Below are 12,127 nucleotides of genomic sequence, written 5' to 3' on the forward strand. Positions count from 1 at the left end.
TTGAAAAATATAAAAGCTCGAGTTCAAGCTCGGCTCGATTATTTTCTAGACGAATTTAAATATTTTACGAGACGAACTCGAGTAGCTCACGAAAATTTTGGCTCATTTACACTCCTACTGAGCGTGAAGAACACGGAGATACGGAGGGAGTAGACACTACTCTGTTGAGGTGATAATTGACAATGTTATAATAATGTGTAGTGTACTTCTTTATATTGGTCTGATACTCTGATTTGCTGGCATAAAAGCTTGGTTTTGAATAATATGTGGGGACTTAAAGATCCAACAGAAACTTTGAAAGTTGTAAAAGGGCCATTTCAACAGCTATGAGACTTTTCATAAGTTCCATTTTATTGACTTTCTACCACACTACTTATCTGTCTTAATCATTAAGGTTTTCGCCTTTCTTTACAGGTTTCAAAATGGGATGTACCTAAATTCATTTGGCAGAAATAAATCGCACAAATTTTGAAATGAGCAACACAACAGAAAAAAAACACATATAATTCATATCATATCTTAGTAGACATGTTATAATTTGATATTTATTCAATATATTAATCATTGATTATCTTTGTTTGATAATACAGATGGCTGGTCCTTTTATATATTTTATTCAACCCTGCTTCCACTTTTAAGAACTAAAAAAGTATGTTAATATTGCACATACAAAATGTTTTAATTCATCTCCGCTAGCTTCAACTCTCCCTTAGCATTTAAATTCTCCGGGGCAAATGCATGCCTGCCCGGCCTATCATTGACAACGGAAGCGCCAACCTGCCACACCTGATTCACCACTGTCGTATTTTCGGGCAATGTCCACGTAGCAAAAATCTTCATCACGGCATCTGAAAATTCTGCTGACAAGTCAGACACTTCGAACGAGAGTTTGGACTGCACAATTGATCTATACGAAACAAGATCATAGGTCTTAACTGTTATGTCACCGTTAGATTGCTTGAAGGCAATTAGAGCTTGAGTGCCAGCCATGCCAGTGCCAGTAGGGTTGATTCCCCAACTGATCCAGCCTTCGGGCTTGGCTGGCGGTGCAATGAATGCGATAGAGAGGGAAGATTTGTGTGCATGGTAAGTGTAGTGAAGGGAAGAGTTTAATGTTGGGAGGTCAGTGCAGTTTTTGTAGGTTTTGTTGTTTGTCAAGGTTTGTGAAGTGCATTTGAGGGAATGTGAAGAGGGAGATAATAATAGTATAACGAGGAGTGAGAGCAAGAAGCAATTAAGCATCATTGTTGTAGAGATGGATTTAGATAGGAGTGGGAGATGATGAATAGAAATTAGTCGTATTGTGATTTGTATATGGAGTACAAAGACTGCATTGCTGGTTTTTATATAGGCTTGAATATCTAGATTTGTATAAAGAAATTCCTTTGAGCCCTGGTTAAACTCATTTAACTTTTTTGAACGATTTGACTTGTTTAAAAATATCAAACCTGAACTTATTTGATAAAATATTGTCGGCCTAGACTCAGCTCGACTTGTGATCCTAGAGTAGACTACTAAGAAACAAATTAAATCCGGAAAGTTAACAGCTAGGACAGAACACTTTTACGGGGAAGTGCAAATTAAAACTAAAAATAATTTGTCATTTTAGTAGGGTTACATGCTGTATGATTGAATTTGTCTAGAGACGTCCTTGACGGATTTCCTGAGTGCTTGCTGGTTCTAGTGTAATTCAGCATTCATATTCAACTAACCACAAACCAAAATATGGAACCAAACTTTTACCAGGTACAAAGATTTAGGCCAATTAGCTAACAGTTTGAAATAGATGTTTTGAGTAGTAGATTAAATTTATTTTTTTTAATATAATTGTTTGGTAAATATATATTTTTTAATTAATTTTTTGTATTATATACATGGAGTTTTTTCAAAATTAATTTTTTGGACCAAAAAGCTAACTGCTTATCACTAATATTAAAGATTTTACTTGATCAAATCTCTAATTAAATTCAAAAATTTCTTTTTTACCAAAAAGTTAACTTCCAAATACAATCTTAATATTTGACAGATATTTCTTTCTTTTTGTCAAAAATTAACTTTCAAATAAAGACTTAATATATACTAGCCTAAAACCATGTCATGCACTATTTTTAATATTATATAATTTTTTTAAAAAAAATTAAAGTTTTAGTTCACAGCATAGTATATGAATTATGTTTAATATTAATTTTATTTTATTTCATATGTATAGTTTAAATTATTGTATTTTAACCCGAGACCCATTATACTAACCAATCCAACTCATATTTTTAGTTTGATTTTTAAATTTTTTATGCCTAGTTGAAAACGATAATTTTATAAAATATGTGCAATATACGGACTGTTTTTAATATTATATTATTATTATTTTTTTAAATTAAAGTTTTAGTTCACATCATAGGATATGAATTATTTTAATCTTATAATAATTTTGTTTTATCTCGGATGAATGTTTTAAATTATTGTGTTTTAACTCAGGCTCATTACGTTAACCAATCCAACTCATATTTGAAGTTTAATTTTAATTTTTTCCCAGTTGAATACGACAATTTTTGTAATATATAAGTGATGATGTCAAAGATTACTGAAGATAACAATATCATTAGTGTCCCTGATCAAAGTATGAAGCAAAGCCAAATGGACATATGATCTAAGGAGAATAATGAACTGTTACTTTTCATAATTTGTTAAGCTTGGGTTTACCCTAAGTAAGTTGTATTGTTATCTTAGTTTGTATTTGTACTTGTAACACTTTAAAGTCTGTAAAAATGCAAAGGAGCAGACTGGCACTACAAGAAAAAGGTTAATAGAAATCACACATCAGACATCGGTTGCTCATGCCAGCGATGTTAAAAGATTCATTAATATCATCCCGCGTAAATGTGATGTCTTTCCATTTTTAAGACATCACTTATTTTAAAACTGATGTCTAAAATACCCAAAAAATTTAAACACGGCCCGCCTTTCTGAATTTTTCCCCTTTGTCAAATTTTTCCCCGCTTTTTACCAAATTTTCTTTCCCCCTCAGCCAAATTTTTATTTTACCCTCTACATGCACTCTTTTCCTCCCTCTCTCTCTCCCTCTCTCAAATTCTCTCTTGACTCGACCTTAATCTCTCGACTGAACCTTAATCTCTTGACTTTAATATCCCCTCCGCTCTATCACATCTATTCTGCTCACTTCTGTCCTGTTCAACTCCGTTTTTATCTGCTCAATTGGTAAGGGGACAATTTCGAATTAGGGTCTTCGTTACTCGGTTGTTCTTTTTAAAACTCAAAGTGGTAAGTGAATTCAATATGTAAGCTTGAATTAGTCTCTTCTCTTCAAGTAGTTTCAGTTAGAGGTTTTTAAAAATTGAAATCCTAATTTTGTAAATTGGGGTTTCTGAAATTGAAACCTTAATTTACCTATTTGAATTTGTTTTATGCAGGACATTCATTAAAAACTGTTGTGGCTATTGAATCTTTAGGTAAGGAGTTGTCTTTTATATTCAATTAGGGTTCATTGTTCCTCCCTTTTATAACAAAAACAAGAGTACTGGGGTGTTTAATTATCTATTCATACTGGTAGGCTCTCAATTCTTTTATGCAATATACATGTTTTCATGATTTTTTTTTCTTTCAGTTGGCGGACTTTCAAAGCAAGGTTCACTCTGATCTGAGTACAGAGTACTGGCTTGGGATGAATTGTGCTTCTCCTGAAAAGCAATTGTTTGATCGGGGAATGATGCATTTACGCCGTCCTTTATATGGCGTGGGAAATGCTTTTCCTACGGAAGCTGGTGATACCATGAAAAAATGGGAAGCTGAGGTTATTTATGTTGTTACTTGTTATTAATTTAATTTATTCCATATCTTTGCTAAGCAGGTTTTTTATGTTGTTACTGGTTACATCTCTGTTTCTGAAATGGTTTATGTTGAGGGAGTTATTTAGTTCAATAATTTCAGAAGATATTATATTCTCTCATTTTTCATTGGCTTCTTTTTTCCAATTCCATGACTTCTTCATCCTGCTGAACAGACACTGGACTACAGGATGAACTGGAGAGGGCTAAATTAGCCTTCTTTAGTTCTGATGGTGATGGTTGTTTTTCAGTGTCTATGTCAAAGCTATATGATTTGTCCAAAAACTGACCATGTCTTGCAGCTAGTAAAAGACTAATGAATACTTAAAACGTTGCTACCCTGGACCTTTACAGACAAATTTCAAAATTCACTAGGAAATCCATCTCAACTTCACCATGTTAGTCGGAATCAAAATGAATGGCACAGACTAAATAATCTAAAATTTAGTGTGAATGATATATAATAGTTACAATTTTTTTCTTTCGTTTTGCTATTTTGGAGTATTGGGCGTTTGAACTTCTAGTGTTACTGGCAGGAATTATGCCAAACGCTGATGTAACTACTTCTCTGATTGCAATGTGGTAAGGACACGACCTTTTGTTTTCTTAAAATTGTGATGTGAGTCATTCCTTTCCAGTGATTTATATATTCATGAACTCTATATTGAACAGAGTTTTCATATTTTGCAGTGTGAATACATAAGCTGTGGCATATATGTTTATTTATGGCCTCGAGGCTTCTGCAAGGTTAACCAAAATTCCAGTAATTACAGTTAATACTATGTGTGCTTGCATTATACTTAAAGCACCTCCTAGTCTTTGTTATATGTCGAAACTCAAAAGTAATTGGAAAATGTACATTTATAACATCACAAGGGTGTCGAATGAGCTAGGAGCGGGCAGTGAACACCACGGAATACTCATCTTCAGAGATGACATAAAACTTGTGATTCTTTTTCGTATGATAGTGTCTAATTCTGATTCTTGTCCGCCATGGTGCATTTGCATGAGTTTATTTTTGGTGATATGTTTAATGTGCTATCAAATGTATACTCCTGAAATTACAAATAATTTGCAACTTATCTTCTAATTTTAGTTATAGGGAAGGGTACTTTATTAAACATTTTATTTGTTTAGTTTTTATAATAGAGGAGCAGGAGTAGTTTAGTTTATTTAGTTATTCATTTGCTCGTAAGTCAAAAAATCTAATTTTGTATAGCTGACAATACTTGACAACATGATTTGCTCGTAACTTTCTGTTGTAGGTATGTGAAATGGGGAGAGTAGTAGAGTAACAGTACCAGCCTCTAGGTCGTCGCATACCAAACTACTACACATGTTTCATCCCGAACGACGTACCAGCATAAAAATTTGGATTCGTAGTTTTCTTACAAGTTGTATCATATGTCCTATGCTAGAGTGTATTGATGATGATAGATGTGTAGGTTGAATGAGTTGAATGTATTTTGTGAATGGTGCAATGAACATATATTTTGTGACTTCAAGGTTTTCAATTTTGTTTATGAGTCAATTTTCTTGTTTCAAAACTGATGTCTAATAATTTAATATACACCACTTTTATTGTTGAAAAGCTTATGTGAAAGAATAAAATATACATCACTTTTGTTGTGTTAAAAGCGATGTCTAAAAATACAATAGACATTAGTTTTTTGTGTTGAAATCGATGTTTAAAAATTGATAGACATCACAGTTTCTGAAAGAAATCGATGTCTAATGGGCCGAAAGACATCGGTGTATGGCCGATGTCTAGAATAGACATCACCGACATCAAAATCGGTTGTAAAATAACATAGACATCGGCCAAAAACCGATGTCTATGGACATTTTTCTTGTAGTGTGGAGTCTTTTTCCTGAAACAGTATCAAACCTATTGATTCTATCTGGAAGAAGATCAAGAAAATCATGCCTCAGAAGAATTTTGAAGAAGCTTGGAGTTGAATAAACCTGTTTGGATAAAAATACTCTAAGTCGGGATCTCTACAAGTCACAGAATTAGTGTTATAGAGAAGTCATTCGAGAACTATAATTGACTTGTCGAGAAGTCAGGAAAGCTACAAGAGAACTCAGAGAGATATTGACAAGTCAAGAAGACATGAAGGTTGGAGATATCGACAAGTCATTTCTTCACTAGAGAACTCAGAGTTATCGACAAGTCTACATTCATTAGAGAACTTTGAGTTATCGATAAGTCTAAGTCTACTAGAGAACTCAGAGATATCGATAAGTCAAAATTCACTAGAGAACTCTAAATTGCCGACAAGACAAAGTGAAGACATGATGTTGAGAGATCTCGACAAGTTAAAGTTTCATTCGAGAAATCAGAGACCTCTATAAGTCAAATTCACTAGAGCATTAGAGATCTCGATAAGTCATTATACTTATCGAGATGTCAAGATCTCTATGTGCCTAATTGGAGATCTCGAGTAAAATTCTCAAAGTACAAAATCACAGACCAGATCAATATTCAAGATTAACAATCAACAAACAATCCAAACAGCTGGATTGACAAGTCTACAAAAAGTAGTTTGAAGAATTTGCAAGATCAATGGTGAAGATTAACTGACAGAGAAAGATTAAAATTATCACAGGATGCTAAAGATATGCTAAGCCAGAAATGGAAGATCTATTTTTCTATAAATAGAAATGACAAGTGATAGTTTAAAAAAGCTAATAACATATCTTATCGCACACTGTGTAAACCAGCAGTTAACTGAATTATAAATTTAACACTGGTCCTTTAGTCAGTTGCAACAATTTAGATCAAATTTCTTGTAACACTCTCAATAAGAAGCTAAGCTCTTCATCAACAAAGAGCCTAGAAATTTTGTAGCAAAATAATCTTAATTTTAATATAAAATTAAGTGAGTTTTGAAGATTTGTGTTTTTTATTTTCTGCAAGCTTAATCTCTGCATGAACACCTTTTTCTACAAGATTTAATTTACTTTGTTCATCCATAAACATTAAAGAAAAGCCAAAAAACAGTAAAATATATTCACCCCCCATCTGTGTGTTATTCATTTCCTAACAAGTGGTATCAGAGCAAAATCTGAAAGTAAACAGATTCAAGATCTTGGAAGAATGAATACACAGAAAATCAGTAGCATCAAAATCCCTACCTTTGACAAAGCTAACTACAATCTTTGGAAAAAGAAAATACTGTTGTTTATCAGGATGACCAATCCACTCTACATACAGATCCTCAAGAATGAACCCTTCATTCCTATGTTAGAGTTGAGGAATCTACAGATGGAAATATGGTTATCCCAACTCATTATGCTCCAAAAGATCCTTCTGAGTAAACTGACCATGAAAAAGAGAAAGTTTCCCTGGATAGCAGCTTGCAATTAATATTGATTGAGTCACTTGACAATGTGATGTACAACAACATTGTCAACTGTGACACTGCCAAGCAAATATGGCAAAAGATTGAGATACTCTGTGAGGGAACTGAGGAAGTTAGGTCAAACCAAAAAAGAATACTGATTTCACAGTATGAGGTTATTATGGAAAAGCCAAAGGAAAGCATTACTGATGTGTTTGAAAGATTCAATAAACTGATAAATGACTTGCAACTTCATGATAAATACTATGAAGCTGAAGAAGTGAACCTAAAGTTCTTGTTTACTCTCCCTGATCATTTGGAACAGAAAATCTCAGCAAACAGGGAAGGGGGAGACTTGAGCAGAATAACACTGAAAGTTCTAAATGGAATTCTCAAAACATATGAACTAGAGATGATTCAAAGGCAATCATTGAGGTCTGGTCAAGGACATGTTGTGGATGGCTCAAGTGCTTTAATTGTAAATAAAAGCCAAACATTCAATGATGAACCAAGATCTCAAACTCCAGTTGCCTCAACAAGTGAGCAAAGAACAAATGATTCACATGAACAAGTCATTCTGGAATTGGAAAAAGATGAGTTCTATACTCTTGAAAAACTGGATGAGCTAGATCAGTCAATGGCCTATTTGGCTAGAAAATTCTCTAACATTAGAGTAAAGAAGCCAAGATACTTCAAGAGTAAAAGAGAGTCTTTCAATAAAGACAGCAGCTGGAAGGAAAAGGGAAGTACAATTCTGATAGCAAGAATGACTACAAAACTGGATATATTGACAGATCTAAGATAAGGTGCTTCAATTGTGATGAACTAGGCCACTTTACTACAGAATACAGGAAACCCAAGAAGGCAAAGAAAGATAAAGCTTATCTTGAACTTGAAGCAAAGTATGAATCTCTTCTGAAGAAACAGCAAAGCAAAACTTATATTGCAAAAGATAAAAGTTGGGATGGCTCTGAAAATGATGAAGATGAAGAACTTGGAAACTATGCACTCATGGCCTTGGAGCAAGGAGAATCATCCTCATCTAAATCACAGGTGCCAACTCTTACCACCACTAATTTAAATGTGAATCAATATAAGAAAACTGTTGAAAAGATGAGCACAGAAATGTTTCACATTCATACAAGCATGGTGGCTGCAAATGAAGAAGTGAGCAGACTGAAAAAAATGAATGAGAAGCTTGAGAATAAAAAACAAGAAACTAAATTATTGATAGTGGAGCTTGAAGCCTTGAGACAAGAAAATGGTTATCTGAAGAACAAGCTCAAGTGTGTAAATGAGATTGAGGCTGTGCTAAGGGAAAAACTGGAGAAAATGAAGTAAAGTTGTAGTCATTTAGGAATGTATCTGAATTGGTTGGTCAGTACCATGAGAAAAATAAACCATGTGCAAACATTGCTATTGGTCTTAATTATGATGCCTTGAACAACAAAAAGAAAAATAAAAGTGACAAAGGAAAAACAACAGAGAATGAAAATGTTTCAGCAATGCTGAAAAAGGTTGGGTCACCTGTGTTCAAGGCTTGTGAAGTAAACTTCAGTGAAGAAGAATTGATTATCAAGTAAGAAATTACAGATGAGGATAATGAAAAGAAAAATGCAAACTCAACTCAATCTTCTAAGGCTGAAGAAAATCTCATGGACAATCAAAGCACCAAGACTCCTGTCAAAGAAATAAAGATTGAAGATGCAAGAAAGAAGAAGAAAAATAGAAATGGGAAAATAGGGATAAACAAAAGCAATAATTTTTCTTATGCTGCAGATGCTCCAAGAAAAAAATGTGAAAAAAGTGGCTCTGTGAATCACCTAACTCACCTTTGTAAAAAGGCAGTTAGCAAGCCAACTGAAGGAGCTTGCAAATACAATGAAGTAAATGTAAATGATCCCTACTCATTCTGTGACAAGTTTGACTGCATCCCTTGCAACTTGAAAGTGATAAAGAGTTGCCACAAACAGATAGTAGACCTTAAAGAAATAAAAATTGGGTCTACATCAGATAGGAAATGTGACGGCCTCAACCCCGGGGTCAGGAGCTGACGTCATCAACAACAATAATGACAATCATAATTTAACCCAAAACATTGATAATACATAACTACGACCCCTTTACCAAGACCTTTTCCAGGTTTAAGTATGACTTAGGTTACTCAACTAATACCACCCGAATTACCTTACACAATCCCGACCACTAACTTAACGCAGCAACTCAACAGACCTCATCTGGCCTGCGCACAACTACCTCAGAGGAGCCTGACACGAAAGGAGCTGGAACTTTGCCCTGACTACCGCGCAAGAATCTCCTAGGCATCTGCAATGCATATAAAATATTCTGCAAGGGTGAGCAATTAATTGCTCAGCAGTACCACTATATGAATAACAAGTAATACAGTTTAAAGTAAAACAGTTACAGGAACAGAATTCATAACTTGCCAGAAACATGTAAAACAGATATAAACTGGATATCAAAACTATCATGCTCTGTAAAATAAGATTAACAATCGTGTGCTGCGCATAAACAAAATCATTGTTTAATTTTTAGCATGCTATTTCCATTTTCAAACCTTCCGTTCCATTAAAGGAACCATAAAACCATTATCCCGTTACGGGGACCCAAAATCATTTGTTCCGTTTCTGGAACCTCAATCACTTGTTCCGTTACTGGAACCACAAAATCATCTATCTCAAACACGTTGCTTTGTTAAACAATTTCAAAACTGAATCAATCAAATCTATTGGACGTTAACGGGTGAAGATAGCTGATCAGTCTACCCTCACCGGACAGCGACTAGCGGCCGTCCAGAAATAGAATGTGTTCCGGAACTTGGAAAAAGACTAGCTAGGTCTTTCCCCCACGCTGGACTAATCGGTTAAATAGAATGCCAATCCAATTAGCCACTTACGCAACCTCATGCTGGACCGTTACCGAATAATGGGCCTCTTACGCAACTCCAATAGATCAACTGAATTCCCTTTTTGTCTCTTTCCAAAATTCTACGACATAGGTGGATCAAAACATTCTCTTTATCCAGTTCTCAAAATCACTGTCACCTATCTCTTTTTAAAACCAATCTGTCACAGTACACTATTCATAATACTCTTTTCATTTAAATCACGTTTAGAGATAGGTGTTCTCAGAAGTTACTTTTCCCCAAAACATAATTTTAAACAATATTTTCAAATACGGGGGATACGTAACTTAAAACGTTCCTGTTCCATTACGAGATTAAAACATTAGCTATTCACATATACTAAATCATAAAAGAATGCTCAGGGGTACTTGCCTTGCAGAGCGATACAACTATCTCCTATTGACCTTGAACCGATTTGGGACACTCGGCTTTATCGCTTTACTATTTGACTATCCTGGATCCGACTTCAACGCTCAGGTCCTTCGATTGGGAACCTCGCTGCGCTTGCCAACTGATCACTACGTCAACTTAGTTCGATACCAATTTCTTGAGTCCTTCGACTAGAACCTACAGAGCCGAAATACCCTACGTTAGACGTCTATGTTTGCTTGATATATCCTCGATACCAATCCTACCCAACGATACTCGAACCCGACTCGTAATTATACATATTATAATAACACACACAATCATTAGGGTTCACGTTCTCAGAATTCGGTTCGGTGTTCGTTTTCAGAAAATACGTATACTCGTCATTTTTACGAAATTAGGGTTACTGGATTTTGACAGAATATTCACCAGAACATACAATCAGGTTTCGCACAAAATATATATATATATATATACTCGCTCGATGTTCCGATAATTACAGGGTATGTCCCTAATTTCTGAATTTAATTTCCAAAAATTCGGCAGCACCTCCCCTGTTTATCGGCCTACCCATCGAATGACTCGATGTCAAATCACAAACACAACCAAATCCAACCCAACTGCAAACAAATTCCCAATCACCGATTTCAGTCAGCAACGTCAATTCACCAATTTACAATTATCAATTAAATACACTTGTTATTCATTGTTATCCGTATTTTACAATTTTATTCGCATTTTATATTTATTTATTTTATTAGGACTCAGAATATGATCATCACGGTCCACCGTCCGCTCGTCGAAATTCATCGTGGACGGCGACAAAATTTCACGGGTACCCAATTAATTCTCGGGTTTCCAACGCGAAATTCCGCCGATAATTAAATAATTACACGTACCATTAATACTTATTTCCATCAGAAATTTTAGAATAGCAAAAAAAATGAATAATCAATTACAAAAGGTGCACACACCCGTGCGTGTACCCCCAACACAGCAACAATCGGAAAATGCCGCACACGGCTGAAAGAAAAGAAAAGAACCTGGTGGTAAACAGGAAGCACAAGACGACAATAACCGATTCAGGGACCCAACTAAATTAAGCATAAACATATACATACATATATGTATATACATATATCAGAATCACCAAGAAGAGGGAGATAAGAATCCGGCAGTTACCAAGGTACAGGGACACGAGGATGCTACAGGGAGCAACCAGGAAAATAAAAGAAACGTCGGAGGGGAGAATCAACAGGGAGAGAGGAGAGATTGAAAGTGAAAGAGAGGAAACACAGGACTCTGTGTTTGCGTGTGTGTGGTGTTTTTATTTATTTATTATTTTTTTTATTACAGTCACAACATGACACCTGTAAGAACACAGTCTGAGAATTGAACACGTAGCCATCCCAGATAATTATAACTTTCTGGTACTCCGATTTAACACGAAACTCGCGATTAACGAACCAAATCGCGTTTTAAAACAATTTCAGAAAATTACCAAATTAGTCTTAAAATATTATAAATATCCTGAAGTTAATAAAAACATGAATTTCGTAATTTTAAAATAATTTCTGAAACGCCACTTATACCCGCTTTTATCAATTAAACGAATCGACTTGCGGGTGAAAGTAACTCCGAAAATT

The 12,127-nt window shown here is 34.8% G+C and overlaps 1 protein-coding gene across 1 annotated transcript; it reads right to left on the reverse strand.

Annotated features, from left to right (window-relative positions):
• Positions 1–678: 678 nt before the first annotated feature.
• Positions 679–990, reverse strand: LOC141660128 (auxin-induced in root cultures protein 12-like). Its single transcript, XM_074467092.1, has one exon. The coding sequence runs from the start codon at positions 988–990 to the stop codon at positions 679–681; it is 312 nt and encodes a 103-aa protein (XP_074323193.1).
• Positions 991–12,127: the final 11,137 nt, after the last annotated feature.

Source organism: Apium graveolens, chromosome 5 (genome assembly GCF_009905375.1).
Source record: "Apium graveolens cultivar Ventura chromosome 5, ASM990537v1, whole genome shotgun sequence".
NCBI lineage: Eukaryota > Viridiplantae > Streptophyta > Magnoliopsida > Apiales > Apiaceae > Apium > Apium graveolens.

Excerpts from the sequence above, each read along its gene's own strand:
- LOC141660128 (XM_074467092.1), bottom strand. The coding sequence starts at position 990 with ATGGCTGGCACTCAAGCTCTAATTGCCTTCAAGCAATCTAACGGTGAC.